The 15,979-nt window shown below is 43.0% G+C and overlaps 1 protein-coding gene across 5 annotated transcripts in view; it reads right to left on the bottom strand.

Annotated features, from left to right (window-relative positions):
- Positions 1–15,979, bottom strand: part of MOB3B (MOB kinase activator 3B) — a 225,480-nt gene that overhangs the window by 141,241 nt on the left and 68,260 nt on the right. For all 5 annotated transcript variants that reach the window (XM_059924630.1, XM_059924633.1, XM_059924634.1 and 2 more), the window contains exon 2: positions 2,732–3,348. In XM_059924630.1, coding sequence (XP_059780613.1) covers positions 2,732–3,149 — 418 coding nt within the window. In that variant the 5' untranslated portion in view covers positions 3,150–3,348. The remainder of the gene's footprint in view (positions 1–2,731; positions 3,349–15,979) is intronic.

Raw genomic sequence — 15,979 nt, 5'->3', positions numbered from 1 at the left:
CCCTGTGGAAGGCAAGGTACGGGAAATAGCCAGGAATGGTGATAAAGAGATTCAGAGACATTTGTTTAACTTCACTTTGATCACCAGCACCATACACATGCTGGAACTTTATAAAGATTATTTTTCCATCCATCCATCCATCCATCCATCCAACAACTTATAAGGCACCAGGACTGGACTTAGTGCTGGGATATTCAAATGCATAAGACATATTCTATAACTTAAAGGGGCTTATATTCTAAAAGATGACAGTCTTCACAGAGGAGATGGTATAAAGTTCATTTTTTTTAAAAAAAATTTTTGGTCACGCCACACAGCATGTGGGATCTTAGTTCCCCAACCAGGGATCGAACTCGCGCCTCCTGCACTGGAAGCACGGAGGAGTCTTAACCACTGGACCACCAGGGAAGTCTGAGATGGTATAAAGGATGTATGAGAATTCACTAGAAGGGGATTCCAAAGGAGAGAATGACATGGATAAAACCAGAGAGGTAAGAAACAAACTGTTTCTGGGGAGGATGAAAAGCATTCTGGGTGGTTACAATAAACAAGAGGAGTGGGAGGGGCTTACTAAAAGTACAGATTCTTAGGCCTCACCTAAGAGATTCTGATTTAGTTGTTGAGGGGGAGGACCAAGGAATTTGCATTTTGAGAAGAAGGTCCAAGTAATTCTGATACAAAGAAAAGTTTGACAACTCTATACAGATGAACATTGCCCCAAAGATGCTAATAGTGTTCCATTAAAAAAAAAAAAAAAAGGTACCAGGTTCAAATTAGGATACACTACTTACTAACGTATTCTTTTCTTGGAGATGTATAATGCACATTAGTATATTTAAAGTCCTGCAGTAAAGAAATCAATTTCACTCCGCATTTCCCAAACTTATTTTTCCATGGGAGAAAAAAAATATCACAGTGCACCTATTAAGAGCTCCCAGAACACTTTTGTACTGTGCGGCACAGATTGGGAAGAGCTGAAATAGAGGATTCGGATAAGGTGAGCGTTCCCCAAGCACACTGAATGGCTAAGGAGACCGTCTAGAAAAAGAAAGCAAAGTCAATTGCTCTGGGGGATCTGGCGGCAATCCAGTGATTTCCTCCAAGCAAAGTCTAAAATCACCTATGATGTTCTATTTTCCAGGGAGACGGCCAGAAGCTTCCTCACTCTTAAGTAACACACCAGGCTCTGTGATGTTATTTCTGGTCAGCAACTCTATGTGGCAACCACAACTGCCAGAGAGAACAGAAGTGCCCAGAGTTCAAAGCATCAAAGAAACAGAAGGGGAAGGGCAGCAAGGAGAGATCCTTGCCCACATTTATTTACCTTTACTGCTGTCGTATGTTCTGCACAGAGCATTGGCAGTTGCTTGTAATGCTTTTGGTAACGACAAATTCCTCCCAGTTCCAAAAGAAGCCTCTGACAGTCAATGAAAGTGCAAAAAGACATGAACCTAGGAAATTGCTACTCCTCCAAGGCACCAATTATACAGCCAGGGGAGTTTCTGAAACCTGCCTTCTTCCTCCTATGCTGGTGAGCCAACCAAGGGGGCTTGTGCTGCCATACACCCCACTTCCTGCCCTAACAAGGGACAGCAGAAAGTACATGAGGAAACTGCACAAGTCAAGGCAACACGAGGATTCTGAGCAGATTGGTTTGTGTGCTGAATATTTCAAGATGGACATACTGCCCTAATCAATTTATACACATTTTTTTTCTGGTATAAATGTAATTACTTCCATACACCCCACTTCAACTTTCCATATGCCACATGGGGACACACATGCCCCATCTAAAGGTGATTTCAGCAATGTGTTTCAAACGCTTTTTTTTTTTTTAATACCCCAACTATCTCATAGCTTTTCAATAATATTTTCCAGCAGCATAAGTATTTTTTCAACCATTCCACAAATAGTTCCTGAGTGCCTAAAAGGCTCCAGGGCACCATGCTAGGTGTCACAGGTACAACAGTGGAAAGAAGAGAATGCTCATCCTTATTGAACCTAAGGCCCTAAAAACTAAATTCTGAATTTCAACCTGCCAGGCATGCAGATTCAATGATCAGCAGCATAAAGAAATATAAGAGATAGGAAAGGTCTGGTCTCTCCCCTTAAAGACTTTTATGGCTCAGAGCACAAAGCAAACAAAAGCATTTGCATTTCAGGTGTCCGGGTTGGTCTAGCAGCTACACAAGGGTCCAGGGTTAATAGTACAGACTGAAATTAATACCTATGATCAGGAGAGGGAAGAAGAGAATGCCAGGATCTTATTTCTTCAAAATGCCAACTGCCTGTTTGCTTGATTCCCAAACAAATCCACGGATTCTCACACTGGGATTTCTTACCCTGAGAGACAATACCAATAATTGCACCAGAGTTAATGTAACTAACTAGTTAATTAGCTCCAAATTAAAAATTTTACCAGGAGCTCTGGGTGGGTTTGGAGTCTAATCCTAAGGAAGCCAATAAGATCATATCCAACTTTTCATCAAGCCAGTGTTTCCCACTATTTAGGTCTACAAAATAATTCTAAGTGGTCTACAAATGATTTTTTTTTCAATAAGGTCCTTAGATCCGGAAAAAGAAATTGCTGACATGTGAGTGATGGAATTTAGGGAAACACTGATATAGGTGCTATCCAGCATTCAAAGGCAGTCCCAGAAGAAGCCTCTGCAAACTTTCCAAGCCTGGGTGGGAAGTGACAAAATAACCAGGAAGCTGGTCATGGACTTACCCACACACGTTGGAAATATGTCCTCATTGTTGATCTGGACTTCAATCCAATCCATGAGAAGGTTCATGTACTGGGGGGCTGGCAGTGCAGTCGGCTTCTTGTACTTGAGGTCATCCTGCCACCGATACTCGTATTTGGGGCCCCCCGACATCACAGGGCAAGTCCGCTCAGTGCAGAACTCACAGATGGTACCGTAGATGAGGTTGATCCGATTGAAGAAGTCCACCACGTGCACCGCTACCCAGTCGTTCTGGTCCTCCCCGCTGGGTAGCTGCACAGCTGCCCTCAGGTCCACGCCTGAGTTGAGGGATGCCTGAGCCCGTTTGTGGAGTTCGAACCTCTGCGTGCCAGGTTCAAATTTCCTCTTCGGCCGGAAGGTCTTGTCCTTGTTGAACACCTGCTTCAAGGCTATGGACATGGTCTTCTCCTTCGCTTCCTTCCTCCTGCAGGAAGCAAAAAGGCAACTGGGACTTTTCAATGAGAGATCACAACCCAACAGGGTTTTCCACTGCCAGCCCTCTGGCCCCAGTCTTGCGGTCTGCAGCTTTCAATCTCTTTTTAGACAGCCCCTTCCATCTTCCTCTTGAATGATTTCCAGGGGAACCTCATGTTTCTTCCTAAATGCAGGAGAGAAAAGGGTCTCATTAGTGTCCCGTTTGCATTTAAGAAATGACAAAGGCTTAGACCTGACTTGCATCTCACTTCTGGCTGTGCCCACTTCCATCCAGGTATAAGGACATGGAAGTTAAGCCAAACCCCTGAGAATCTGGATTGGTGATCAAATCGTATAACCAAATAGCCAAAGGAGGAAAAGTATCACACCCTTTTTCTTCATGGCCTTGATCAAATCTCTGGGAACTTTTCCCTGTGTGATCATAGTTTCAATGGACTGCTCCAGGTGTTAAGGATGATCATGTTAGTCAATGACACATCCCCATATGCTCCTTTTTAGAGCATCTGCCCCACCCCCCCGCTTGCCCCTATTGAGTAAGCATAAGGACACTACCCCCATCCTCCTGGATACAGCTGATTGGAGCAGAGGTGGCTATCACACCCAGCAGGGTTCCCCGGGAACTTGGAATCAGGATCCAGCCTTTGTTAGGCATTATCCCTGAGAAGTGATGAAAATTAGGTCTGCTTGACGCTATTTACAATAGCCAAGACATGGAGACATGGAAACAACCTAAATGTCTATCGACAGATGAATGGATAAAGAAAATGTGATATATATATATACAATGGAATACTACTCAGCCATAAAAAAAGAATGAAATAATGCCATTTGCAGCAACATGGATGGACCTGGAGTTTATTGTACCAACTGAAGTAAGTCAGACAAATGCCATATGATATCACTTATATGTGGAATCTAAAATATGACACAAATGAACTTATTAACAAAACAGAAACAGACTCACAGACATAGACAGCAGACTTGTGGTTGCCAAGGGGGAGGAGGGATGGGATTGGGAGTTTGGGATTAACAAATGCAAACTATTATATATGTATAACTGAATCACTTTGCTGTACACCAGAAACTAATACAACATTGTAAATCAATGATACTTAAACATATTTTTTTAAAAATTGGGTCTGCTTGAGCCCTATTTGGACCATGTGTAGTACAGTTGAGAAAGCTGGTCTGCAGAAAGGGAAGGGAGGAAAGGGGGATGGGTTGAGAAGAAGAGGAGGAAGAAGTGAAGGAGGAAGAGGAGAGAAAGAAAGAAGCCATGCACAGACAGAGAAACAGAGACAAGGGCACAAGTGACCACAGGGAGAGGAAGACAAGAGAAAGAGAGACAGTGGGGAGAGAGTAGCTTCTTTTGTTCTTGATAGTCTTCTAGGAACTGGTTCCATTTCCTCTTGAAGCCTAGTTGTGTTTCCAACCCTTGGGATACATACATTTTTCTTGAATTAGTCAAATATCTCGTTTTACTCCAGCTAACTTGAGTGGGTTGTTTCTTTCTAAGAACCCCTAACTATGACAGCATTTATCACCTTTACAACATGCCATCCTTTACATCCTAAATGGTGCTTTGAGGCACCATCCGATAAAACTTCCTGTGATAACGCAAATGTTCTGTATCTTTTTTGCCCAGTGTGGTACCCACTAGCCACAGGTGGCTACTGAGCACTTAAAGGTGGCTACTGGGACTGAGAAACTGAATTTTTCATTTTATTTCATTCTAATTAATTAAATAACTGCTTGACTTAATTAAGTAATTAATAATCCAAAAAGCCACACGCAGCTAGTGGCTACCATACTGGACAGGGCAGCTTCGAAGTCTTCAGTGCTCTCTTCTCCATCGCCTCATTTGACCCTTTTAAAATTCTGGTGTGATCTATAGCAGATTTAGAATAGGTGTAGTAGATGTGTAGTAGGTATCATTATCCCTGGGTCTCCAAGAGATAAAATTACTTGCTGAACAAGGTCCCATAGTGAGTAGGGACATGGCTAGGATCGAAATTCAGTTTTTGATTGCTAGCAAATGCTCTTTCCACGCAGCCTTACATTCTAAAAAGTGATGCTCTTCAACCTGTCCCTCCTGCTGGTTCATGAAGCCCCTTTACCTAGAGCTTCCACCCACGTATTCCCCAAAGACCACAAGTATCGACTGGCTGGAAGTGAAGACGATGGCCTGTGGCCTGGAAACAGAGAGGAGATCACTGATCTGTTCATGGGTCAAACCCTAGCAAAATGAGCCAACAGCTGTGGCCAGAGTCAGAAGAGTCCATCATGGCATCAGTGAAAATGGACTTGAAGCAGGATCCACTGATCCCCTCCTCTGCTAAGCCACCCACACTCAAACACGGCTCGGGGATGCATTCAACCGTAAGTTATTCTGGCAAAACAAAACCAAAAACCAGCTAAGACGTTCCGATTGCCTCTCACAGGCTGTGCTCTACACTCAGAACTGCTGATTATTCCGCTGAAGGCCTCTTCTGGCCACACCCTGCAGCCTTGGTGGGCTCACTTCCTCCCTCTTAACCCCACCCTCTTCCTAGTAGGTTTTCACTGCAAGGTCATATTATCAGTGAGGCGCTCTTGTCCCTCCTCACCTGGCCTCGAGTGTACACACCCCCTCAAAGAGATCCGTGTGGAAAAGCGGGTCATGTGACACCCTGCCTTTGGCTGTCTGTGAAATCACATTCACAGTACTTCAGAAGATCACCAGGAAGGTTATCACCACACAAACTCTGCGCACTGTAGGGAGAGAAAGGGGGCAATCTCTTCTTCAAAAGAATACCATCCCGGGCTTCCCTGGTGGTGCAGTGGTTAAGAATCCGCCTGCCAATGCAGGGGACATGGGTTCAAGCCCTGGTCCGGGAAGATCCCACATGTCACAGAGCAATTAAGCCTGTGCGCCACAACTACTGAGCCTGAGCTCTAGAGCCCTCGAGCCACAACTACTGAAGCCTGCATGCCTAGAGCCCGTGCTCCTCAACAAGAGAAGCCACTGCAATGAGAAGCCTGTGCACCGCAATGAAGAGTAGCCACCGCTCACTGCAACTAGAGGAAGCCCGCACACAGCAACGAAGACCCAGTGCAGCCAAAAATAAATAAATAAATTTATTAAAAAAAAAAAAAAGAATACCATCCCAAAGGCCTAGCCTGCCTGAAAAGAGACTTAAGAAAGCTGAGGGCCTTCAAAGAGCATTTCCAAAATAAAAATATGAGCTAGAGGTTGGGAAGATAGGGAAAGGAGGACGAGGATGTTTATTTTCTCTTAAAATAGACAAGTCCCTCTGTATCGCAAATGTTTAATTGCTGACAGTAAAGCAGCAACAATCCAACAGCTGCCCCCTCATGTCTCCAGTAAGTAAGACTTGCTGTTCTGTTATTCTGATAATGAGGGTACCATCAATTCCCACGGTCCTCAGAGCAATCTAATCACCTTACATGACCCTCGTTATCACTAATTCTGCTGTTTCCCCAGGGCCTGGCATGTCTGGGTGCACAGACACCAGTGTGGAAACCTTCCTCCGTACCAGTGCCAGGCTCTCATGGACACTACCAAGTCCCTCTGGCACCTCTGTTGAGAGCGTGTGAATGAGACAGATCATCATAGCAAATCCTCCTAATCACAAAGCCCGCCAGTGGCTGGTACTCACTAATGTTTAAATTTAAAAAAAACCTTGTTTGAGGTTTGGGAATTTTTCTTCCAGAGATACTTAGAAAACAAACTTCAAGATATCAATCTCTTGAAATGGATGGCTGTTTATTCACACTTTTAACCAGCTTTAAAGTCACTCTTCCTTTTTGCTCCAATGTAACAGGCTTACCTGAGGGAAAAGTAATCTTTGTAAGATTATTTCTCAACCAAGTCCCTTAATGTGCTGCTCTTGGCTACCATTTATTGAACTCTACTATGCACCAGATTTTTACGTATATTATTAACATTTTAATCCTCACTACAACCTTGCATGATGGATGATTTTATGACCGTTTTATATAAAAAGAAATTGAGGCTCAATCATATGAAATAATTTTGCAGAAATCACAAAATTAGTAGATGGTAAGGCTAAATTTTGAATCCAGACCTCTCCAGTACTGAAATATATATGATTTTTTTTCTCACTAAAGTTGCTTTAAAATCTCATGAACATCCTTATGTTTTCAAAGCCCCTTCACATGTAGATGTCAAAGCTCCTCACAAGCCTATAAAGGAAGCTAGAACAGGTGGTATTATTATCTGCATCTTACAGATGAGGAAACAGAAACTCCCATCTCCTAATGCTGTTCCAAATGTGTTCATCATTCTAACATGCTCAGACATGTCTCTCCCGGTCAAACTTTTCTGTCTAGAATAAAGTTTTCTGGAGCAGGGATAGGTTGGTCAGTGGGCCCTCGTGTTTAAAGACAATGGCACTCCAGGATGGATAAAAACAAATTCATCACACCACTGAATGACTGAACAAAGAGGCATCTGGCCGTGTCTTTATCTGAGTGTCAGATGCTCTACTGAGGCAGGTACCCAAAAGAGTTTTGAAGTAAAAAGGCAACAAGAAATCCATCTATAGGGGGATATATGTATACATATAGCTGATTCACTTTGTCATACAGCAGAAACTAACACAACATTGTAAAGCAATTATATTCCAATAAAGATGTTTAAAAAAGAAAAAAAAAGAAATCCATCTAACCTTACTTTCAACCCAGAGCCCCAGCAGGACCCTTGCCCATAATTGACGCTGTAGGCTTATTACACGGTTAGAGCAGTGCTTCTCAAATGTGAACACGGGATCTTGTTAAAATGCAGGTTCTGGTCCAGTAGGTCTGGGGTGGCGCCTAAGAGTCTGCAGGTCTAACAAGTTCCCAAGTGATGCCAAATCCCAAGTGGCCCACGGATGACACTTTAAGTATCAAGGCCTGATCTAACTAAGAGAGCTTGCTAGAAATGCAGACTCTCAGGCCTCTCCCCAGACCTAGTAAACCTGAGCCTGAATTTCAACAAAATCTCAGAAGTATATGCTTTGAGGAGTACTGGGTTAGTGAGCTGCCCTACTGGCTGGGGAAGGGGATGACTAAATAAACTTCCATTTGTTGTTTTGTCAACAGTTGGCTTCATAAACCTAGTTATCAGCTGAGTGTGCGTGTGTGTATGTGAGAAAAAGAATGAGAGACTCAGTGTTTTGAATACAACTGCCTTGAAAGATAGTGACAATGAGCAGGTCTCTTGATCTGGATTGATTTGGATAGCACAGCCCCAGAACCCAGGAGGCTCCCAGCGAAGACCTTGTCATAAATGCCACATGGACTATGGCTGCTGCTACGGCCATGGCAGCCTCAGGCACAATAGCTGCTTTGGCTAAATAAAATGTGGGACTAGCAACGACACTGTCGTTATTCTCTGTCTTTGTCCAGTCTCCAGAAAGAAAAGAACAAGTCACCAGCTTTGCCCTGCGGCTAAAAACTATAGCAAATTCTATGTTATGAATAACACCCACTACAATGCTGGTTCTTAAGAAATGTTTGAAGCTAACTGCTCATTCAACCAATAAACCTTTACTAAAGGGCTAGGCACCAAGGACACAAAGTTAATTAAAACTTGAGCCCTGGGCTTCCCTGGTGGCGCAGTGGTTAAGAATCCGCCTGCCAATGCAGAAGACACGGGTTCGAGCCCTGGTCCGGGAAGATCCCACATGCCATGGAGCAACTAAGCCCGTGAGCCACAACTACTGAGCCCGTGTGCTGCAACTACTGAAGCCCATGCGCCTAGAGCCCATGCTCCGCAACAAGAGACGCCATCGCAATGAGAAGCCCACACACCGCAACGAAGACCCAACACAGCCATAAATAAATAAATAAATAAATAAATAAATTTATTTTAAAAAAAAACAAAAAAACAAAAAAAATAACTTGAGCCCTGCCTTTGAAAAGTCCACAACTTGCTGTCTAGTTTTGAGGTCAGTTCATTGGCTTTTGCTTTTTTAGCTACAACATTAAATGCCCCAACATGGATCATGATGGGATTCCTTCACAGTATTACTCAGGTTAGGAATGAAAAAGACAGTGAAGAGAAAAATTCTCTTAAATTTCAAATAAACAGCATAAATTTCTTCAAATAAACAGCATAAAATTGACAGGCGCTCCATGTGTTCTCCATATTTTCTGCTAAATAGATCAATTATAGCAATAAAACATGTGCACTATAAAAATATGCAGAGAGCATTCAGCTGGGCTGCAAGGGAATGTTGACGAGGTAACTAAGCAACACTGGCAAGAAAAGTTCTTATTTTTCTTTTCCTACTGATGTCTTCTGACTTATCAGTTGAAAAATCAAAGACTCCTCACCAAGGATTAAGGAAGAAATGAAACAGCTCTCCCATCCACTCCTGAGAGATGCGTCCTCTTTAGCTGTGACCACCTCTAGAGACGTTGGAGGTACAGAAGGGCAGGCAGGACAGAAAGTAGAGGGACCAGAGAGATATTGGTCGGGGAAAGGAGGTTTAATGTCTCCTCTGTGGGATGAAGCACTCCTCCTGGCAGGACCAGCTGGCAGGGCAATTCACTACAGGAAGGCCATGAGGAAAATGGGGGCCCCAGAAGGACCCCACATGAGGGAGTCCATGCCATCTTCATTGCTGGGGTCCCAGGAGCTAGGATGGTGCCTGGAACAGAGCTGACTTCACCGAATGTTTGCTGAATGAATGAATAAGTGACAGTGAATGAAGAACCCTTTGCATCAAAGTGAAACGACAAAAGTGAATCCAAATTGGACCTCCTATCTTTCATTATTTGGGGACTCTACCTCAACCTGTAAGTTCACTGCCTACACACTGAGGTCAGATATTACCAACTGCTGGGCTGTCCTAAAAAGTCAAGACATCTGTCCAACTTCTCTCTCAAATGGGCTGTCCTTTCCCATGTGTTACCTAAAATTCCAGCTCTTCAGAATTAAAGAATAACTCACCTGATTTATTATCTTCCCACTATTTTTTTCTCTTTATGGCTAGAATAGTCCATGGAACCCTCCTCTCACACTCCAAATATTGAATAAAAGTAGATTAGGTTTTTATTTTAGAGTGAGTGAGTGTGTGTGTGTGTGTGTGTGTGTGTGTGAATAAATTCAACATCACCTAACCTTCTCAGGCTCCAATAAAAGGATTGTGCCTAAAAATGTGACTCTATCAACCTTTATGTAGTGTTTTACTCCTGCTTAGTCATTCGGTACTATCTTTGCTCACAAAACAATCCAAAAATTGGAGAGATTCCTGCCTGAGAAGCCATCTTGCCTTTTTCTTTTTTTTTGGTCCAACTAATCTACCTCCTCAATTTTGAGCTGCCATACTGTTACATTGTAGACTAGTTGGGAGAGACAGTGTTGCCTCATTTTAATCTTCAAAGGCATGTATGATTTCAGAGCTTTAAAATACCCAGGTTATTTCTGAACACAGATGAATCAGTACAAACAGGTGCAGCCTTACAGAAGTCCGTTGCATAACCATCACTCCCCATCAATTTCTAGCTCTTCAGTATCCATTCAAGTTGCATTCTCATTGTTTCATTTGCATATTTTAGTCACCAGTGTGGACAGTCTAGCATTAAAAACAGGAGTAAATATTCCAAAGATGAAAATATTGCATGCAAGCTGGTATACTGCAGTGGCAGCAACAGCAGTGATTGATCAATGCACAGGTGTTTACAGCAGAGACCCACAAGGATTCTTCATTTCACAGACTCAAAACATCACCATTCAGAAGAGGACACTTGGTGGTAAGAAAGAGTAAAAAGAGTGGAAGGATAGAAAAGGGTGGGATTTAGGGACTTCCCCGGTGGCGCAGTGCTTAAGAATTCGCCTGCCAAAGCAGGGGACATGGGCTCGAGCCCTTGTCCGGGAAGATCCCACATGCTGAGGAGCAACTAAACCCGTGCGCCACAACTACTGAGCCTGCGCTCTAGAGCCCGTGAGCCACAACTACTGAGCCCGTGCGCCCCAACTACTGAAGCCTGTGCACCTAGAGCCCGTGCTCTGCAACAGGAGAAGCCACCGCAATGAGAAGCCCGCGCACTGCAACAAAGAGTAGTCTCCGCTCGTTGCAACTAGAGAAAGCCCGCGCACAGCAATGAAGACCCAACGCAGCCAAAAATAAATAAATAAATAAATAAATAAATAAATAAATAAATAAATAAATAAATAAATAAAATAAATAAATTTCTAAAAAGGAAAAAAAAGACCTATTTGCTTAGTTCACAATTTTAAAAAAAAAAGAAAGAGAAGAAAAGGGTGGGATTTACTTGGTGTGGTTAAATTTACCATATACTCACACTGTGCTGAAGAAAAGACATACTTTTAAAAATATATTTTCTTAAAGAGAATAAAGGTCTCTGTGCATCTGGAGCCTGTGCTCCGCAACAAGAGAGGCCACGATAGTGAGAGGCCCGCGCACCGCGATGAAGAGTGGCCCCCACTTGCCTCAACTAGAGAAAGCCCTCGCACAGAAACGAAGACCCAACACAGCCAAAAAAAGGAGACTAAAGGTCTCTTAAATAAAGTCCTTCCTGAGCCCAGTAGAGACTGGCTTAGATTCCCAGTAATGAGGGAGATGGCAAATCATTGGTTCTACCTTGAATAGGGTTGATTCAATCTTACCACAGTTTTAAAAATAAATAGTGAAAGCAAAATTATTGCAAGATAAATGCTCAGTTGACCCATTTAATATTTATGAAAGGCATCCTAATTATTTTAATAATTTTTAAAAGAAAAAACTTCTCCAAGTTAGTAACCACTTGCTCTCTATTATTTCCAAATCTTTCGCCTAGCTAGAGAATATTTTTGTGGTTAGAAAAAAAATCTTAAGACTTGAGACCATAATACTTAGGCAGGTGGCAGCAGAGAAATGGAGGATGAGGAGGTAACTACAGATAGAGCTAATTTAATTGCTGAAATAAAAAAATAAGGCAGATAAAAAAATGTATTTTTACTTTTTAAAGCAAAGGTGCATACCAGCTGGTGTGATGTCACTCAGAACCTCCATCAGATACTGGGATAAAGGTCATTGTCAATTACCATTTCCTTCTTTCTCTTTGAGACAGGATATGCCAATTCTTTCTTGGAAAAGTCTTGCTTTAAAGGAAAAACATTCAAATTCAAGGAAGTTGGTTCCTGTAACTATCAACAGACTTATTTACTTTTAGGCACTCTAAGTGAATTTGAGTCTCAGGGTCTGGAAAATTTTTATCCCTGGCACTATGGAAATTTATGTATGACATCTGGAACCACTGCAAGAGATCTTTGAAGGGGGTTAGAGAACACAAAATGCGCTAGAAGACTGGAAATTGGAAAATACATTTCTAATTTTCAAAAGAATACTATTTTAAGCTTGGTGGGACGGGTAAAACTAACACCAACTGCAGGCAAAATTTGGAGGCAATATAGCCCAGTAGCTAAGAACATAGCATCTGCAGGGTTGCTGAGGGAATTCCAGAGGGCATATTGGTTAACGTTTGGAACACAGCAGGCACTGAGTAATGTGGTTGCTGCCATCATCGTAATCATCCTTTGAATCATATTATGACTCAAGTTTTAACAGAGAGTCAGATTCTTGAGATAGCAAACAGCCAATTAGAATGTTAGAATGGTTAAAATTCTACTCAACCTAATTACATAATAGTAACAATAACTAACATTTATTTAAATAGCAAATTATGAGTTAGGTATTATTGTCCCCATTTTATACTCAGGGAAACTTGAGATACAGTGAGAGTAAAACTTGTCCCAGGTCATAGAAACAGTAAGTAGCCAAGCTGACTCCAAAACTCTCAACCCTAATTTAGACTGCCTCTCTAGACAGGTAGCTCACAAAAAAGACCAGAGGAACTTCTACGGCACACCTAAGGGGGTTAGGGAAGAGGATGGGAGAAACGCAGACCTAGCCCTATGTACACGGTCATGTGCCACCCCCCAATGATATGTATTTCTTGAACTTTTGTGGTCTGGAGTCAGGTCCTGGCAATGACTCTGACTGGCTATATCTTTGGAAAAGTCACCCTTTATGAGCCTCAGTTTTGTTTTCTTTAAAAATAAAGGTAAGGACTTCCCTGGTGGCGCAGTGGTTAAGAATCTGCCTGCCAATACAGGGGACACGGGTTCGAGCCCTGGTCCGGGAAGATCCCACAGGCCACAGAGCAACTAAGCCCATGCACCACAACTACTGAGCCTGAGCTCTAGAGCCCTCAAGCCACAACTACTGAGCCCACACGCCGCAACTACTGAAGCCCGCACGTCTAGAGCCCGTGCACCGCAACAAGAGAAGTCCCCGCTCGTGGCAACTAAAGAAAGCCGGTGTGCAGCAACGAAGACCCAATGCAGCCAAAAGTAAATAAATAAAATAAATTAAAAAAAATAAAAGTAAGCACCTGGTGCTTACCTCTCAAGGTTACTGTGAGAATTAAAAGAGATATCTCCTGTGGAAGCACTTCATCAATAGAAAACCATTATATCGTTACTGACATGGTGACTTTTGACGTAACACCAAGAAATGATATGAGTAATGGAAAATGATTCAGTTCGATGCAAATGTGTGTTTATGAGTAAGGGGAAGGGGTGGCAATGGGAGCCCTGCATATGATGAAAGAAATCAAATGCTTCCTTCTTGCTTGATTTGGATGGACTTCTAATTCTCAGGAAAAAGGAAATAATATTAATCTAAGTGATTTGATAATGAGTCAAGATTCCCCAAAATTGCGCTTCCCTGGTGGCACAGTGGTTAAGAATCCGCCAATGCAGGGGTCTCAGGTTCGAGCCCTGGTCCAGGAAGATCCCGCATGCCACAGAGCAACTAAGCCCGTGTACCACAACTACTGAGCCTGCGCGCCTAGAGCCCAAGCTGTGCAACAAGAAAAGCTACTGAAATGAGAAGCCTGCGCACCGCAATGAAGGGCAGCCCCCACTCGCCGCAACTAGAAGGAAGCCCGCGCACAGCTACGAAGACCCAACGCAGCCATAAATAAAACAAACAAAACATTAAAAAAAAGATTCCCTAATACTTATAACACACTTAGTTTAATACTGTGAAGAAGTTCCAGTATTTCTGCATGTAATAAAATCTAGTGCAATATTATTTCATGAATTTTGATATACCAGGGCAAATTACATGCAGCATGCCCTCCCATTAATCTCTCAAACACTTGTTTTGAATGGAATATAAAAGTTTCTCATTTAGAATTTTTAAATGCTTTACATTTAATACAATACGTTTGGTTTTAACCCAGCTATGATCTCTGTGCGTTGGTTAACAGAATAACTTTCTCAACTGATTACAACGTTACTCCTGTTATCAAACAGTGATCCGGGCTGGAGGATTTAGGCTGCATCCCCAGAAATTCTCAAGAGAGAAAAGACAAACATCTGCCTGGGAGCTTTTCAACTCGAGAGGGGAAACAGATGGACAGGAGGGTAATGCTGAGATAAAACTGAGACAAATAAGAAATGATGCTATCCTCTCTACGTTCTTGAACACATCCACAACTAAAAAAGAGGACTGAAATAAAACTGAATCAAACAAGTAATTGTAAACGACGTGGCCACCTGGAGGACTGCACAGAGCCCTACCTTTAGAGTCAGAAAGACGTGGGCTTGAGTCCAGACTCTGCCCCTTAACGACTTACTCTCCTGGGCTAAACCCTCCCTCTTTGTGCTTCAGTTTCTTCTTTGGTTAAATGAGGGTACTAACGCAATATCACAGCGTGTTTGGGGGATAAGTGAGACAGTGTGAGTAAAGATAGACAAATTTCAAATGTTACATTTATTAACCCAGATTTCTCATAGTATCGGATTTCAAGTGGCTTCATGATCAATAGGGGTCCCAAGCATAACCTGGGCTGTTCTTTGACATCTTCTCCATAAGACGTGACCCTCAAAACTGTACAAAATCTTGGAAAGTTTGAAGGAGAGCTCCATTTCCCCATTCCTGGTTTTTATCAGGAAGAATTTCCCCTAAGGACACAACTGGCCTTTCTCTGTCCTTGTACTAACGTTACCCCGGGGGAAGTGGAGGTACTAAGTCATGTAACTGGTGAATTTGAGAAGAATCAACTGGGCACATGCTCAGCTGGCTCAGCCTTCCCTCCTGAGAGATGCCTGCCCTCAGGGAGTGTGCTATTTGCTGCTTCCCCAAAGCCCCTTGTCTCCAGAGCTGCATGGGAAAAGCGGGGTAAATCTAGGGTTTCGATGTAAGCAAACAAATTTCACTAACAGACCTACAGCTACGTCCTATAAGCAGTAAGGCTGATCTGTTGTTGCTTCAATCAGTTTCTGCAGAAGCCATTTAGAGAAGACTAGTATTGTTTCGGGGGCCCTATGGAGATCCCAACGTCATGTTGTGCCCACAGGCTTGCCTATGCAAACGTAGCTGTTTTGTTTTTTTTTTAATAAATTTATTTATTTATTTATTTATGGCTGTGTTGGGTCTTCGTTTCTGTGCGAGGGCTTTCTCCAGTTCCGGCGAGCGGGGGCCACTCTTCATCGCAGTGCGCGGGCCTCTCACTATCGCGGCCTCTCTTGTTGCGGAGCACAGGCTCCAGACGCGCAGGCTCAGTAGTCGTGGCTCACGGGCCTAGCCGCTCCGCGGCATGTGGGATCTTCCCAGACCAGGGCTCGAACCCGTGTCCCCTGCATTGGCAGGCAGATTCTTAACCACTGCGCCACCAGGGAAGCCCAACGTAGCTGTTTTTTAGTAGAGCTGCATTACGACATCAATGCAAGGCCGGCCCTGTTTAAGACATAACTTATTTATCTGCAGAAG

Source organism: Balaenoptera ricei, chromosome 6, assembly GCF_028023285.1.
Source record: "Balaenoptera ricei isolate mBalRic1 chromosome 6, mBalRic1.hap2, whole genome shotgun sequence".
NCBI lineage: Eukaryota > Metazoa > Chordata > Mammalia > Artiodactyla > Balaenopteridae > Balaenoptera > Balaenoptera ricei.
This window is presented reverse-complemented; position numbering and strand designations above follow the sequence as displayed.